At 45.4% G+C, this 17,867-nt stretch overlaps 1 protein-coding gene across 1 annotated transcript in view; it reads right to left on the reverse strand.

Annotated features, from left to right (window-relative positions):
* Positions 1-17,867, reverse strand: part of PPIP5K1 (diphosphoinositol pentakisphosphate kinase 1) — a 46,152-nt gene that overhangs the window by 16,467 nt on the left and 11,818 nt on the right. Inside the window, exons 15-25 of the mRNA XM_009708957.1 lie at positions 15,107-15,228; positions 14,169-14,351; positions 13,118-13,259; positions 12,256-12,479; positions 11,105-11,232; positions 10,485-10,599; positions 8,927-9,034; positions 7,558-7,674; positions 7,072-7,236; positions 5,868-5,958; positions 545-667 (exon numbers count right to left, since the gene is read on the reverse strand). Coding sequence (XP_009707259.1) covers positions 545-667; positions 5,868-5,958; positions 7,072-7,236; positions 7,558-7,674; positions 8,927-9,034; positions 10,485-10,599; positions 11,105-11,232; positions 12,256-12,479; positions 13,118-13,259; positions 14,169-14,351; positions 15,107-15,228 — 1,518 coding nt within the window. The remainder of the gene's footprint in view (positions 1-544; positions 668-5,867; positions 5,959-7,071; positions 7,237-7,557; positions 7,675-8,926; positions 9,035-10,484; positions 10,600-11,104; positions 11,233-12,255; positions 12,480-13,117; positions 13,260-14,168; positions 14,352-15,106; positions 15,229-17,867) is intronic.

The raw sequence follows: 17,867 nt of genomic DNA on the forward strand, positions 1-17,867 counted from the left end.
CTCTTCCCTCAGCCTCCTCTTCTCCAGACTAAACACCCCCAGCTCCCTCAGCTGCTCCCTATCAGACTTGTGCGCCAGACCCTTCATCAGCTTTGCTGCCCTTCTTCGGACGTGCTCCAGCACCTCAAAGTCTTTCTTGTAGTAAGGGGCCCAAAACTGATCATGGTATTCGAGGTGCAGCCTCATCAGGGCTGAGTACAGGGAGGTGTGTGATGTGCTGGATTTCCATACCAGGACAAACCTCTTTAATATCTAGACCAATAAATCCTCTTCCACAACAGCAAGTAGTATTAAAATGTCAGCCCTAAATCAGACCCCAGCAATACCACACATCAGCATAAAACTCCTTACACAATGTCAGCTCCTGTCTTGTCCTAGCAAGGATCACAATTTTTTGGGATATGATAAAAAGCATTACTGTAGATGCGGTGAATATACACATTCAAATGTCTTTCTTCTTAGCAGTCTAAGTCTTTGTGTCAGTAGCATCCAGAGACATCAAAGTCCATAAATTAACCACCTGCTGCACAGGGAACACACATACCGTCTTTGTATGTCAGGCTGCTGGCAAACTTTTTGCCATGGCTGCGTGCGTAGTCCTGGAGGTTGGGGGCACTGGAGGAGCCTCCCAGCACAGTGGTGCTAAACAGGCCGGTGCATTGAGACCCTGGAAAGGCATGGAAGGTATTAGTATTACATCTCCACTGCATGCAACTACAGAAAAGCAGGGTTAGTCAAAGAATGAGGAATGAACTGGCCACTTTGCAGGAAGTCTCAGGAAAAAAAAAAAAATTATTCTGGGGAGCATAGGGAGGCAGTATTCTCCATTCTAAATTCAGTAGTGCCAAATGCACAACAGGTAGCCTAAAACTCAGCACCAGGCCAAGTTCCTAACTTTGCCCAGGGGTTTATTTCCATTTGGCTTTCTTGCCCTGACCTAGGAGAAACACCTTGACACCCTCCAGTCAGCAAATCTACATACTCATGTCAGAAAAGCCAGGATGCCAAATCACTGACATTGATGTCATAGGGCTTCATTTCTCTGCTCTTCTGCCCTTTCTCTTTGGAAAGCTCCTTTTTCTGTAGGATACCAAGAAGAAGAAAGGACTGACTAATCTGTTGATCAGCAAATGTGAATTAATCACTCTGTCAAGCGGTAAAGCAAGCAATGTGACCAGAGAGCTTTCTTTAACAAGCTGCTGCCCAGACGGTATTTCACATCCACATGGTCATGTCTTGCTGCTCCAGAGTAGATCCAGTTGTTCCACGAACTACCCTTGCAAAGCACCAGATGTGCACACAGCATGGAACTTTGCTTACCCTGTGGTGACGAATATGGCATGCAAGACAGTCTCATGCATAGGAGGACAAGCAAATACCGATGGGTTTGACAACTGCTGGTGTTTGCTTCTCCAAGACACAGTGTTCTGTGGAGTGACTTGACTTTATGTGATATTTAGGGAATATCAGGCATTAGAAACAGGATTCTTTCGACTGAAGAATGCAATTGTGAGCAAGACAAAACCTTATTATCGGCCAGACAAAGCCACTGATTGGCTATAAATTCTTTGCTAAACCATCTTGGTACTGCATTCTGTACTGAGAATACCAACTGCTAAAAGCTACATTACTCCCACATACAAAAAGCTACCAGAAACAAGCAGGTTGATCTTGTTTCACCTTGTCTGCCAAGGCAAAAAACGTGACATACTGCCTATTAGTATTTAACTGGAACAGTACAACTGTTGAAAAGATCCTGCCTATATTGCAAGCAGCTCTTGATTCTAAAATACAACATCATAGCATGGTTTAGGTTGGAAGGAACCTCTAGAGGCTTCTTTCCCAATGCCCCAGCAGGGCCAGCTTGAATCAGCTTGCTAGGGTTTGTCCAGTCAAGTACTGAATACCTCCAAGAAAGAAGACTTTACAGCCTCTCTGGGACTCTGTTCCAATATCTGGCACATTCATGGTGAAAAATTTGTTCCCCCTAGCTAATTAGAAATTTCCCATGCAGCAACTTGTGTCTGTTGATTCTCGTCCTATCACCACGTGACTTGGAGGACGGTCTGTCCAGCTTCTCTTCCCATTTAGGTGGCTGAACAGCATTAAGGTCTCCACTCCCCACAGCTTCTGACCTGAATGAGCCCCGTCCTCTCGGCTTCTCCTCCTTCTCCAAGGTCCATAGTGTGCTCCATCACCCATCCACCTCCACTGCCCCTTAATGGGCTTACACCCACTACCTCCACACCCTTCTTGCATTAGGGAGCCCAGGACAGGACAGGAGTACTTCAGACGCAGTCTCACAAGAGGTGAATAGAGGGGAAGAACCAAGTCCCTCAGCCTGATGGCTGTACTCCTGTTAATCCAGCAAAGCATCCTGTTGGCCTTCTTTGGTACAAGGACACACTGCTGCCTCATGCCCACTCATTGCTCTTCAGGACCCCAGATCTTTCTCTGCAAAGTTCCTTCCAGAGCTTCTTTGGAGAAAACACATAGAACCTGAGTTTTGAGCTATTCACATGTAAACTCAATCTAATCTGATGACATCTGCTCCTGGGAACAGTGGGGGATGACCGAAAGGGTCCTCATATGCACTGAACTTAAGCTATTCCACCACTGTGACACTGCTGGTAGCTTTCCACAGGACAGACTAGCACATATGTGTCCTTGCACAAACAGGCAAAGAACTCTTGCCTGCAGGGTGACTGATACACAAGTCTTAGAAAATTTCCTCCTAATGCCTTAAATTGAAGCTCAGCGCTGGCTCAGCATGAACTGCAATCCGTCAGAATGCAAACAAAATTTTGTCAAGTAGCAGCCAGAATGATGCTCCTAATTGTCCTTCCATGGCTTAAAAAACAAACAAACCAACCAAAAAAAAAATCCCAGCAGACTCATTTACTGGCAGATAAAAATGGAACAGAAGATTTTTTACTTAAGACTTTCTATCTTGAGCAGTCTCATGCCACTAATCAATAAGCTAATGATACCCCAGTGTTTCTGCTATCCTACAGTAAACGGAGACATTTTGTTAGCACCTTTAAGCCAGAAAAGAATTTACAAAGATGACTCTATGGACGACAGCAATTGTCTACAGTAAACTCTAGGAGACCACTGTAGCCAAAGTAAACACACACACACACTCACATACTCTAGAGAACATAATGGTATACTAGCCTTTGGATTTCAGATGTAGCTACATTTGCTAGAAATTACTGTATGTGCTGGATCTTTTTTGTGTATTTAATTTTCAGATGTACATTCAATGTTTCAGATGTTTAAGAAACAGACATCTCTTATTTCCCTATGGGAGTCTCAGCACAAAGCTTCATGCCCACCGGCAATACACCACCTCTATTGCTCGAACAGCAAGGAGTAATTTTACCCCATTTTGCATTGTTCTTGCAAGCAAAGAAAGGCACTGAAACTCCCCAAGGCTTCTCAGGCTAGAAGCATATGCACTGTTGCAGACAATCTACAGTAATGCACTTGCTCCTGCCCAGAAAAACGTGGCATACTCCAAAGCATCACTTTGCATAGACAAAGCAAGCTGCAGCCCACCCCTTTTCCAAACAGACATTTCAAGACATTTTAAAGTAAAGACACAGGTATGGCAGCAGGGTTATTACAGGAGCTCTGTATTGCTCCCCGTTCCTGTATGCCTAAACATATGAGGTTATACCTGAACCAACATTCTCCCAGAGAATCCATTGTCCCAGAGATAACAATAGCCAGCCACTGACAAGGTCAGGCAGCAGGAGATAGGCTCAACTTCAGAAAAGATCAGAGACAGCTGGTAGTACCTGAATGAACCCCCTCATAGCACAGCTGCTGAGACAAGTATTAAAGCCAAAGTTCAAGCTCCCGTGAGTTCTATATTATTTTTTGCAGAGGGAGTACATTTCAGATCCTAAAGGGGGAAGAAATTAGATTTCTACAAAGCAAGCAGGAAAGGAATCAGGAAGATTCCTTGAAAAGCTTCACTTTTACAGGTAAAGAGGCATCATTCTTCACAACAGTTCTCAGATTAAGAGAAATTCACAGAAACACAGATATCCTAATAACCAGGGATTGCACAAGCTGATGTTGCACCACACGTCTCTCCAGCTCAACCCTTCTGTGCCTGCAGCTACAAGACTCTATAGAGAAGAATGATGGCTGGACTGAGTATCCAGCTAGAGGTCTACTGTAACAGATCAGGTCTACCGATTCCTACTCAAAGCTTTGTCTCTGCAGAGCTTCACAGCTGGGAGAGTGACCAGCGCAGGCTTCTCAGCAAGGCAAGTCAGGCAAGAACCTGAAATTAAACCTGCTGCGATCACACTTCAAATTTTATTGTCAAGGAAAAGTAGTACTGTACGAGGGTCCAGTAGAGTAGTAGTCTTCTCTAATGCCAAAACAGACATTCCTCAGAAACCTGGAAAAGGCTGTAGTAAATAGGCTGTAATATCTGCTTTCTGGAGCACATGCCTTCTGGTACTCAGACATCGAAACAGTAAAGATAGTTTGCATGTAGCATTTGATGTACTCAGTAATTCTCCAAGCAGATGCACTTCTTCGACTGTGTGCCATCTCAAAAGTTCTCATATTGATACACATGGATTCAGAGAATGACCACCGGTTTCTTCAAGCCTAAGCAAGGCAGTCTATTACAGCTCACTTAATCCTGCAGGTGGTCTGTGAAAGGCAGAAGTCAGTAGATGCACCACATGAAATAGCACATTCAAAAACCACTATGGCCACGGCTATTGTGCCCTTATGAAAATAATATGCATCAGCCATTCCTTCTTAGATTTTTCCAGCTGGCTGGGAGCATAGCTGGCAGACTCCAGGGATACTTCCTAACCACTCTGAAGAAAATTCCCTTTACTTGGTAAGAATTAGCTTCCAAAGAAGCAGCTCACTCAAAAGTGACAAAGAAGTGATCAGGCCTTTCAGGAACCTCTTGGCTGCAGGTTGTCCACAGAACAGAGTAAAGAACTGATGAGTCAGAACTGCTGCAAGTCTACGGCCACACCATAATGCAAAAATGGTTTTAAAGGAAAAGAAAGTGGACATAACTTGGGCACTTCCACCTCCTGGTGCTTATTAGTCACCTGCAAGATCTAGGTTTCACAGCTATCTTTGAACTTCATGACACCAAAGACCGCCTTTCAGTCTCCAAATAGATCTTGCTTTAGCAAAAATATTTTAGGAAGAATTTCAACTATAAAGACATGGTTTAGGTCAGGACAACAGGAAATGGTATTCTCAAGGACAGGCAGAAAACACCAAGTGCCCCAAAATATTCTCTTCTGCTGGCTACCATGCAAAGAATGGCTAATTCTTTGGCATTATGGTCAATCTAATGGCAGGGATTCCAGCTCAATTAGAGAGCTGTCAAACACTGTTGCAGATTACAGTTCTGTTCCATACAAGAGATCTTTGCGAAGCAAAGGTAGAAATACAACAGTCTTACATAAAGAGCAGCTTTGCGTGTAAATTACTGTTTCGCAGAACAGAAAGCATGCTAGTTCTCACATAAAATCATCTCTTCCTACTAAGTTCAGAAATGGTAGAACAAATGATAGCAACATGGAACCAGAAGGCCGGCCTGCAAGTACGCAACTTGCTTTGTTGCTCTCATACTATAAAGGGTGAAAAGTGCATCTTCTGTTGCTAGAAGCTGAAGGAGAAGATCATACACAAAAGGAAATACGTAAGATAGTCTCTACAGTGGTCTAAGCAGTAACACTAAAAGACGACATAATACACACAGAGAGATATACAAGGAACTTAAGCCAGATGTACATGTGGAGAGACAGGCATATGCCCACAGAAATACAGAGGTACAGGCGAGCAGGCTGGTCACAGGTCAAGTACAGTACCTAAGCCACTTTGCTTCATCTCAGAAGACTGCCTGGAATAAGTGCTGAAGAGGCGATAACCTCCTGATTTGGAAGAAGATTCAGATAGCACCTGCAAAGACAGACAGTATAATCAGTGTTGTGCTCTAAGTTACCCACTGGTCTCAAAAACCTTTATATGTCAATTGAAGGTAAAGAAAAGTACGTCTCTTCCTTAAAGTCACAATTTTCGAGAAACATAAAAGTACTCATATGCTAAGATTGTGACAGTGCACGCTCAATTTTAATTTCAAGTTTGTGTTGGGTTGTGAAACAGTGTAGATTTCAAAAGTGTGAAGGGATTCATGTACTGAGCTCCTTGTCTCCCAAGACTCTTACTGGGATCACTGGGACATAGTCTTCCTTCTTTAGCAGCAGGAAAGTATATCCCCTTCAACTTAGTATGCGCCTCTTACAAAGAGACCCCGAGTGCTGCATGCAAGGATTACATCAGGAGAGACACAGATGGAAGTCAGCTAACAAATACTTCAAGCCCTAACTCTCTGCTTTCACTGGTTCAGAAAACAGATAGCAGAAATGCCTGTGAAATCCCTCCAAAGGAGGGGTAATTCTAGAGCACTTTGAAGGTGCCAGCTACCTGCTGACTGTGAAGTTAGCCTTACGACATGTAATGGCCCTGAAGGAGAGAAGTAAGAACAGTAAAATTGATCTTTGTTACTTTAGCAGATCAGTGAATGGGACAATTCTAAACCCTGAGAGTTTAAATACTCCGTAATAAACCCACGGGTTAGCACGGTGCTCCAGTTTGCATGAGATCTTAGATGGGAGGCAGGAACAAGAAGTGTGGAGCTGAACTGTGAGAGGAAAAGGCTGGAGTCTAAGGGAAGGCAAAGATGTCACTGTGGCTAGGTGAAGAGGTTGCATGCAGTCTCATAGCTGGTTATGCTGACACCTCAACAGAGCATATAACCCAAGTAATTCTTCACTTTCTCAAGCATTTCCTTACTTGCCCTTCCTCATCAGTTCCTCTGACCTGTGTTCCCCCTGTCCTTCCTCAATGAGGAGAAGTTTGGGAGATCTGCCTTCCAAAAAATCCCTCTTTCACTTCTGCAGATCCTTTTCCAGAATCAACTCAAACTCTGGCATGCTAAAAGGAATGCCAGGAAACCAAAACCAAGCAAAACACCTTCATTAGAACAACCAAGGGCACCCATCACATTGTTACCTCCATGGACCCTGTCTTCCGGTTCCTGATCAGCGGTGATCTTCGCTGAATGCTGACCGGCTCGGAAGGCTGCGGAGACCTTTGCTGTGCGCGGTCTGGCTCATCGATGATCTTCTCTTTGGAGAGGTCCTCCAGGCTGCCTTGGTCTGCTTTCTTGTCCTCATTCTGCAGCAAGGAAACATTGACACCTACAGGCGCATGGCCTTCGCAAGCACTGCCTGGCACTGCCTCCAGCCTTGGATCTCCCAGCTCTGCTGAGCTCAGGAGGATACCAGCGTTCTCAAAGACTGCCCTCACAAACCCTCGAAGTTAGGCAGGGAACATAACCTGCTAACAGCCTGCGGGCACACGAGAAAGGTCAGAGGAAATTTTGCTGCTGGAGACTGGACGGCAGCAGAGCCCGGCAGAGCAGCAACGTGCCCAACGGGCTGGCGCTCACCATATCCCCCCTGGGCAGGGCAGCCTATGTCCAGGCAGCATGCTCACCTCTGCGGAGGCAGGCCGAAAGCCAAACCCCATGGGCACGTTTCTGTCTTCCTCACAGCCTTTCACGCCAGGGCTGAAATGCAGCTCCACATGGAAACGCTCTTCTGAAGATGGGTCCTGTGAACACGAGGCACAGGGAATAACTAAATAAGTAAAAATCAGTCCCACTGTCAGCACAGGCCACCGTCTGGACCTGGGCCATCCTGCCATGCCAGTGCAGCACGCATCCCAAGCGCATCCTTTTGGAAGGGAAGCAGAAGCAACAAGAAACCACGAACATAATGGCTCTAGGTTTGTCTCATCCAAAAGGACAGCCCTTATTAGCACAAAGCTGAGGCATTCAAATTGTTGTTATTTTGTGACAACAGCCACCAGAGGACCAAAACAGAATCAGGCTATATGTGTACATATATACAAGCCTAAAACATAGCCCCTTCTGATCCACCCCTGTTGCAAAACCAGCACACACTTGGGCAGGGAGAGACTGGTTCCCTCCTGGAACTTTAGTCAGGTTGTTCCAAGATTTAAGTAACAGTCTCTAATATTAATTTTTTATATTTTTTTAAAGGAAGCCAGAGCTTTTACTGTATCTGGCACTAATGATGTAAACCCAAAAGTTTCACCTGCTCTACTTACTAACAGATTTATACCACTCCTAAGAGCTCTATTCAGACATCTGTTTCTTTTTGGACAAACAGCACTAGGAAATATTTCACTTCTACCATTAGAACCCCACATCAGCTCTGTGAATACAAGATTCTAACTTTATAGCTACAGAGGAAAGAGACTGCTCCCCTGACCCAGTACAGGACCTGAGTTACGGGACCTGGGATTCAGAACATGCAATTCAGTGCCAAATCTACTTATGGTCACCACCATCAGCTTCCACATTCCAGCTGTTTTTTAAATTATTCTCTTTACCTCCTGAAGATATCAGTAGATACTACCCTAACTATACCAGTATATTTTTTAAATAAAAAAAGTTTACGAATGTGGAATTTCTGGTTATTTTCTAGAAATACTTGGAAAAAACTGCCAAATAAAATTTTTTTTCCTGCTGTTCATTTGTAATTAATATTAAGAAAATGAAAACTATTTTGTGTTAGGAAATGCTTTAAAATAGATAGTATTGATTACTTAAGTTTGGTACTACTGCTCAGGGTGACATTCCACTTACACGTAACAAGCATTAACTAGGTCACTGTCTCCCACCTAAAAATAAGAACTAGCAGTTGTGTTAATGATCTGTCCATCTTTATTCACAAGCGGAGAGAGCTTAGGTTACAGGCTTCCCAGCTGAACTCATCTCTTGGGGACTGTGCCTTGCATCATCGCAGGAAGGATTTTATCCTACAACTATATCCCTCACCTTGTTGTTGTCCTCGTAGAGCATGATAACAATCTGGGTCATGTAGTTCAGCTCTGAGATAGCACTCAAATAGTCCATGGCTCTCTTCCACTGCTGGTCTTTGTTTTCCTGATATATACACATAAACAGTCGCATAGAATAAGCAACAGCAGACACCTTGCAGCATTCAGTGAAATGGGTCTGAGAGAGTTTGTCTCTCCACAAGATAACAACATTATCAGGACAAAACCCACCTTGCTTAACTTGCATGAAGAGAGATGACCTTGCAATGAGGGCGGGGTGCTTACAGTAAGGAGCAACTGCATAGAGGGACACTACAGCTACCCACACAATCCGCGTGCAGACCTGAGCACATCCAGCTGCAAGCTCCCTATGCCATGCTGACTGGACAAAAGCATAACCCACAGCAGGTTCCCACAGTCATTCTCAAATAGTGACCTACAGAATGGAGTATTTTACAGAAACCTCAAAAAAAGCACAAGGGATGAACTTGTACTAAATAAGGGACCAAGTGAAGCTGCTTTTACATGACGCTGAATGAAAAGTCTACAGAGCCACACTGGACCCTTGGGCTCCACAAGGCAGGGCAGCCCACCCCTCTTTGTTTCCCAACACTGCTAGGGAATGGCCATACCTGAAGCGCCACTCATGCTGCTGTGGAGCATCTCACCACCTTGATGGACGTGAAATGAACCCCATCGGTACAAACCAACCCAGATGCAGCTTAATATCTCTGTGCTGGTAACACAGCATCCTCTGACCCTCCAGTCAGGGAATAAAGTAGCATCTTATTCAGTGAGCAGTTCAGAGGTACTTGCATGATCACTGCCTATAGATACACTGAGCCTCCACAGACATCAGAAATCACACCTGCTAAGCAAGCCCAAACTCTCAAGGCATTTCAGAACACCATGCTTAAAAATGGGAAGATAAATCAGAGAGCCTCTCGAGGAGTCTAAAGCAGAGCTCTTCTCAGGGTCTGCATGCCAGTTCCTTCAGGAAGCAGGTTATGAGAGCAAGTGAAGGTTGGACTGGGTGAATTAGTCCCCTAAAAATGTGTCATCTGTCCCCCTGGTAGAGAGCATCCCCTATGCATTTGCAACCTCAAGCCACTTCCTCTGTAACCAAACAGATTTCCTTGACTTAGAATTGACAGAAAGTCACTAAATAACAGGGCCAAGCTCTTGAAATAAAGGGTTGAAGGAAGCAAGCAGAGAAATTCCCTCATTCCCATTGCCTCATACTGCTGCTCTCCTACACAGATAAGTGGTCTCCTCATCTGAAACCAGCAGCACAGCTCTTGAGAAAACATGCCTCTCTACAAGCAAGGCGAGCAGTGTCAGGACTGAGGAAGAACAATCCTCCTACATGCCAGAGAGGCAGGAAGCTGCAGCATGCAAACACAGCAGAGATGGAGTTGGCCAGAGGCCACTGATGCACATCATTACTGTGGGAGCTGCCTAGAGGGGCTACCTACAAACATACACTGTCCACCTTGGAAAGGGCCACTGAAGAAAAGCAGGGAGGCTTACTCTGTGAGCATTGCTGGGACACTTACATCCAGAAGCCCCCCATAGCGGAAGATACTGAGCAGAGAGTGCACATGGCTCTCACTGGTGAAGTAGAGCCGTGTCCGAACGTGACGACCTGGTGACAGAACTCCTCTTGAGTACCTAAACCAAAACCAGCCCAGTGTTATTCATAGCCTGCCAAGGAATTGCCATCTATCATACAGTAACATCTATCATATGCTTAACGGAATAAGATAACCCCACACTGGGAACTGTCAAAGAGCAGCAGGAACAGAACAAACAGTGTGAGGACTGGGCACAGAAGTAGCAAGTTTTATGGTATCCTAATGGAGACACATGGCGGGGCAGAGGCGGCCTCATCATACTAGCACTTGCCCCTTGCAGAGACAAGGATGAAGGCACCACCATCCAGCTACAATGGGTTTAAGCTTCTGTGGCACCGTGCTCCTGCTCAGTAGTCTCAATGTGCCTTTCTATTTCCCTTCTAGCTCTAGGAGCACCAAGATGCCTCCCTCTTGGTGTGTCCTTCAGCGTATGCTCAGTGCTTCCTTCCACACCAGTACTCTCCTCTGCTGTGATTCCAACACGCTGCTCCAAAGCTGACCCCCCCAGCCCCAGCAGCAGTAGCATGCAGCACAATCCTTACAGGGGATGTAGTTTGTTGACAGACTCATCTTCATGGGTTCTCTGTAGGTCCAACTGGATCTTTTTAATGAGAGGAAGACAAAAGCCAATAGCAATCTCCAGTTTCTCCTCCTTATTAATGCCATATTCCTGGAGGAACAAAACAATAGATACCCTTGAGGCCTCGTTCTTTGCTACACCCTCACACGGAGAGAGGCTGGATTTCAACAGTCATGTCTGCAAGCACCACTACAGTTAAGCAAGGACAGAAAAGGAAATGTCACTCAGCAACTTTCTCTTCCCCCCCCCACCCATATTGCAGAGGGTAACAGAGGACAGTGACTCCTCCAAGAATCCCAATCTGTCTAGACATGACTGTCAGTATTCTTCCAACAGCTGAGAGGCACAAGTACTACAAGGGAACCTCCTCTCATGACACACAAACTTATACCCTGGCATGAGCATTAATGCAACGACTGCTATTTGCAAACATAAAACTTGAAGTGCTATGCTGGAAATAGCCAAACTGCATCTCATCAGGAACACTGAAAAAGTTCAGAAGACCACTTCTGCTCTACATAGGCACAAGTGCAATTGGACCTTGGTAGAAGGCAGAAACTCCTCCCATATAAACGAAGCATTTCGGCCAGAAGTGGGACAAAACAATGGTGAATACAGAGATCCGCTGCATGTGGCCCTCCTTTGTCCTCCCATGTTTATGGGCATAAACTTTGAGAGGAGTAAGCCAACTCTGCGAACTGAACAAGTTCTAGTCAGACATGAATAACAAACTTGCCAGAACAAGCCTTCACTTTAACACAGAAATCCCTCTTCTCCTGTACAATCTTGTATGTGGAGAACAGGATACTGCTATACCACACACACTCAGCTCAAAGTTGTGCTATAATGCACTGTGATGAACGTGGAAAAGCTGCTGCATCAGCTGTTTGTTTCTTCTGACACTGTCAGAATCCTCATCCAAGAAGCCAGCCCTGCCACATCTTAAGTCATAAAGGTTTTTGGCCTTATACAAACACTAAGAGATGTATCTGAGAAATACCTGTGATACGCTGTCTTGAGAGTTAACATGCAAGAGAAACGAGAAAAAACAGACAAGGCAAGGGTCAGAAACAGACACCATAGACATAGTCACACAGGCAGTACAGGCTATACCTGGGGTATGATCACATCTGCCAGGGCTTTGGAGAGTTTGAAGAGTTCCGCTGTGCCTTCCAGTTTCAGCGCACAGTTGTGCTGTACATCATACTTGATACAGTCATAGATATCAGGTATCTTGCTGATGTCGTAGCGCCCATTCTTCATGCGAAAATCTCGCTCCAGCTTACTCCAGCGTTGCAGCATCAGTTCTAAAGTCTCACTGTGGTACAGCTGCAGGTCTAAACAGCAGACAACACCAAACCACATTCAAATCCTGACTAGTTCTGCTTATATTTCAAGTGACAGCTGTGACTGACTTCTCCCAGCACAGGTCTCTGATTATTATGTCACCCCCAGGAATCCCAGACTGGAAAAGCCACTGTACCTGTTGCATGGAGTTTTAACCTGCAGCAATAAGCTACTTCCGAAATACTTGAGAAAAATGAAACTGCTTGCCTGTTGGCTTATGTCTGCCATTAATCATGTGAAATGTCCCACAGATGCCTTTTTAAAACCTCTGCACTCTTATCAGGCAAGTTCTTAGACATGAACAAGTTGTGACTGAAAAACTTGCCGTTTATAGTCTTGAGCTCCCCTCCAGGAAATGTTTGAAAAAATCAGGTGTTCCTCTCCAGGCCATACTGCTGCAGTTTACATTCACTTTAAACCCAAGATGCACATACCATTTCCTTTACATTACAGCTCTCTTTACCAGTAGTTGAAAGTGGAATAAGAGCCTTCTACATCAATAGCACATACAGAATTTCACTTTAGAATTTCCTTGCTACAGACAAACATAAACTATAGTAGTGTTTGGGAGCTCTGAAGATGTAACTAAACGGATCTGCTCGAGAGCCTTTCCAGTTCTGATGCTCACCTGCAGATTTTGGGTCTTCCAGACGTTTCTGTATCTGGGAGGTGAGATTCTCAATCAGGGTGAACACCTGGTTACAGACCTCTACCGGGTTCTGGATAAATGTCATGGAGTTGAGCAGAGAAGCACTGCCTGTAGGTGCTAGCTGAGAGAAGATACCAGTAGCGATTAGTTAGTATCTTTACAAACTGGAAACACAACATGTTGACCTTTTGCAGCTGTACTGCCTTCTGATTAGGTACAAAAGCTGTGCTCCCAGCTGAGCGTAATAAGCTGGCCTATTCCTAGGCATAGTTAGGCATGTTTTAAAGATTTCCTCAGAGGGAGCAAATGACTGCTCCTATCAGATCAGACCTCACTCCACCTACAATATCCACTCTTGTCTCACTTGGCTTCTGTGCTTGAGCAGAAGGCCTTCATAGAAGTTTTAAGTAGTTCTTTGAGGTGATAAATACGTTCCTTAATGGTAATGGATTTCAGTCCAGTAACCAGATCTCAGAGCCGGGGAAAAGTAGTGCTTTGGAGATTTGTCGGAAAAGCAGTTATAGTGCTTTTATTGGTTGCTGTGTTGGATGTAGCCCATGCTCTCTACTCTGCAGTTATCAGACATGGATAGGACCACAAAAGGGTTTGTATCCAAAAGATCTGTTCACACATGTGCAGAACACGGATCTAGAATCTGGCAAGGCATACTCCCTGTCCACAGAAACTGGGATTTTTCTGGGCAGCATGCAGTAAACCACGAGAACTCTTCTTTTAGCTCACTCATGAGAATAAAATGCATTGGAAGTTCTAACAGAAGAGGAAGGTACTATGATGATTCTTAAAGGGGATAGTGGAGCAACACTGAGGATTTTCACTTGGAGAAGGGTAGGGGCTATTAACCTGTCCTGTCCCTTCCTAAGTTCTGTTTATATCCTGTAATTTTGACCAGAACTGATCTCAGACTAACCAAACTACTGTTCACATACCAGCAGGCTTTACGTCAAACCACTGGAGCAACGCTATTCTCCTTCCAGATACAGGAAGCAATAAAGCCACACAGGTGCTTTACCTTTTCATAATCCTCTTCAGAGAACTCAGTATCCTTCTGCATGATTTCATGCAGTCGTGCCTTCACTCTGTGTTGACAGCTGCTAAGGGAATCACTGTCACTGTCCAGGAGACCATTCATATTGGCACTTTTCACCATTTGCACCAGGATGGGGGTCAGCTCTCCTTCCAGGGCCAGCAGACCCTAAAGCAACGCAGGACGAGATTTCAGATATGTGCAACCCAAGCAACAAACACTTCTGGCAGTCTCATGGTCAGCCTTCAGTCAACTTGAGCAAACTGCTCAACTAAGAGCAGTCTTACAGCAACAGCACCTACAGTCATCCGTGACTCTGGCGTGCTTCTAGAGCTATCTGAAGCAAAAGGCCAGCTCTGTGTGCAGCAGCCCCAGATTTATCTAGGTAATTGTTGAGCAGCCAACTCAGTTTGCTGGAAAATGTTGATACAGCAGAGGCTCTGAAGAACACCTCTGAAGGTCACCACAGGATTCCCCTTGGCTCAAGTTTAACTGCAGATGAACCCGTCTTCTCCCCAACCCCCACGCCACACTGCACCAAAGACATTTCATTGCCCTTTTAAATCCAGCAGTCACTCCTCTGGCTGGGCAGTTATCCAAGAAACACTCATTTTGTAAGCAAGTAATACTCAGCAACAGGTTTGATGTGCTCTAACATCAGCAGCAGTCCATAAATAGATCCTCCTCTGGTCAGAGTCCTGTCCTGGACAGGATACTAAAGGTAACATACACGTGCAGCTACACTGGATTTCCAGTACTGTCCCATACACTTGCTATTAGCATAGTGTACCACCATCCTCCCAACAGAGAGGGGGAAGCTCCTAGGACAGCTCCTTCCTCATCACCAAGGGTTTTCCTTCAGAATTGGTGGATTTTAAGACTAATGCAGCAGAACTAACAGATGCCCAAAAGAGAGGAAGGACCTTTGCAAAAGCTGCTGCTGTCATCTGAACTCGTCCCTCATCTGAGGCGTAGATCTTGAGATCATGACGGTAAGTGCTGTGCAGCCTGAGTAAGCCACATCCAGGGAAACCAGCATAATCACCTGGAACAGCAAACAAACTCAAAATTAATATTCTGACACCTGCAAAACTAGCAGCTGTACATACTGCTTTAGACAAACTTTATTGTAGTAACAAAGTTGTGTAGAGAATGAATCACTTTCATAGCCAGCATTTAGGCTGCTCCAAAATAGACAGTTCTAGCTATACATGATGACTAGAAATCTGATGCAGGCTTTGCTTAACTTGAGAAAGTTCATTTTGAGGAAAAAAAAAAAAATGAGCATCCACCAGTCAAGCCTGATGCTGCCCAAATTCTGCAGCAACCCTCTCTGAACAGTCCAAAATTGTTCTGCTAGCCTGAATACCCCCGTGCAGAATAAAGATGCACAAAAAATATTGCCTCCTTCCACTTGTTCTCTGCACAAGAGCAGGCACTGCTGCCATCAGAACTGCAGGAAGAGCTATTCAGTAGGGATGCACCTGGCTTCCAAAGCATATCATGTAGAGATAAAATTACACTGCGGCACAAAATGCCAGTTTATTTACGATAGCCGAGTCAACCACAGGAGCCAGATCAATACTGGGAGAAAGCAACTCATCCAGCTCTGACCCTCCAAAAACACGGCAGTGGTGATTAATTTGCTGCTGCTTGGAGTCCCATGATGATTCTGCACAGTACCCAGTCACATTGCATAAGATGATAGGAAAACTGCTCCCAGCTCTGAACTCACGACTCAGAGAAACACCCTGCTAGACAAGGACAGACACCAGTCAAAAGTCAGCTGTATATCTGGACAAAGCTGCCATGTACCAACTGCTACCGAGGAACACAGCATCTCATGCAAAGTAAGATCTCTCCCTCTCCATGAATGACCACATGAAGCAGAAGTCTCCAAAGCCATGATTCAAAAGGACTGAAGTCACCTTCTACATGCTCAGACCAAGCTCTGCTGTGAGCAAGAGGGCAGCCACTCGGTGCTTGCCAGATATGGAGCAGCCAATGCAGAACTGGCATAGGCTATACCCTAGGGCTCAGCCCAGCTTGCTGGTAACTGCACTCCACTTGACCAGAGCTCTGTAGACAGGGCTCTCCTCTCAGGTTTTGGCTCAGTACGCTGCGATCTACCCCCTGCAGTTCCACTGGAATTGTCTCTCCTGTACACTGTCTTCTGGTCTGCCCAACCTCTTGTCCAAGTCAGTGGCTGATCCTCTCAGCTCCAGGCTTCAGAGATCCACAAAAGCACCAGGAAGTCCCCAGCCTTTCTAACTCACCGGTTCCATCTTCAAGACTGGCACACAGGCCTTGTCACGAAGATCTTCTGTCCACTACTGCTCCTCCTCCTTTAGTCTCTGTGCACCGACAGTCTGCTCTACTTGTTGGCACCTTGCAGCAAGCAACACTATGCTTAGCTTTATGCATTTAGTTAGATGCATACCTAACTATGCATTCAGTCAGTTTTTGCATCTTTTTGAAAGTTTATCCTCACACGTTTGCTAAAAAAGTGCTCTTGAGATCACAAGCATCTGACCTCACAGCCCAACTTCCTCAACCTGCTGGCAACACTCATCCTAATACGGCCCAGGATATAATTTGCCTTCTTTGCGGCAAGGGCACATTGTTGGCTCAACCTGGTGTCCACCAGGACCCGCAGCTTCTTTTCTGCAAAGCTGCTTTCCCGCTGGTTGGCCCCCAGCATATACTGGTGCAGAGGGCTGTTCCTCCCCAGAAGCAGGACTTCGCAATTCCCCTTGAACCTCATGAGGTATTTGTCAGCCCATTTCTCCAGCCTGTTGAGGTCCCTCTGGATGACAGCACGACCCTCTGGCATATCAGCCACTCCTCACAGTTTTGCATCATCAGCAAACTTGCTGAGGGTACCCTCTGCCCCCATCATGCAGATCATTAATGAAGATACTAAAGAGGATCAGACCCAGTTGTCACCCCGGGCTACACCGCTAGTTCCAGGCCTCCAACTCGACTTTGTGCTGCTGATCATCACCCTCCAAACCCAGCTGTTCAGCTAGCTTTCAGTCCACCTCACTGTCTGCTCAGCCAGCCCACACTTCTTCAGCTATCAGGACATTACCACAGACAGTGTCGAAAGCCTTACTGAAGTCAAAGTAGGCCATAGCCACCGTTCTCCCCGCATCTAAACAAGACAGTCATTTCACTGTAGAAGGTTATCAGGTTGGTTAGGCATGACGTCCCTTTGTGAATCCATACTAACTACTCCCAATCACCTTCCTATCCTTCACGTGCCCAGAAATGGCTTCCAGGATTAGCTGCTCCATCACCTTCCCAGGGACTGTGGTGAGGTTGACCAGCCTGCAGTTCCCTGGGGCCTCCTTATTGTCATTTTTGAAGCCAGGAGTGACATTTTCCCTCCTCCAGTCCTCAGGCACCTCCCTGAGTCCCCACAACCTTTCAAAGATAATCTGCAGTGACATCTGCCAGCTCCCTCAGCACTCGTGGGTGCACCCCATCAGGGCCCATGGACTTAAGTATGTCCAGTTTGCTTAAGTGTTCCCTGACCAGATCCTCTTCCACCAAGGGTAACTCTTCCTTATTCCTGAGGGAAATCTCCATTTTAAATTAGCTTAATTAATTTGAAATTGAATTAATTAAATTGAATTAATTAAACATACAAGTCAAAGATAAGCAGTATCCAATTCTGATCTC

The sequence above is a fragment of the Cariama cristata genome, unplaced genomic scaffold, assembly GCF_000690535.1.
Source record: "Cariama cristata isolate BGI_N322 unplaced genomic scaffold, ASM69053v1 scaffold12341, whole genome shotgun sequence".
Classification (NCBI taxonomy): Eukaryota; Metazoa; Chordata; class Aves; order Cariamiformes; family Cariamidae; genus Cariama; species Cariama cristata.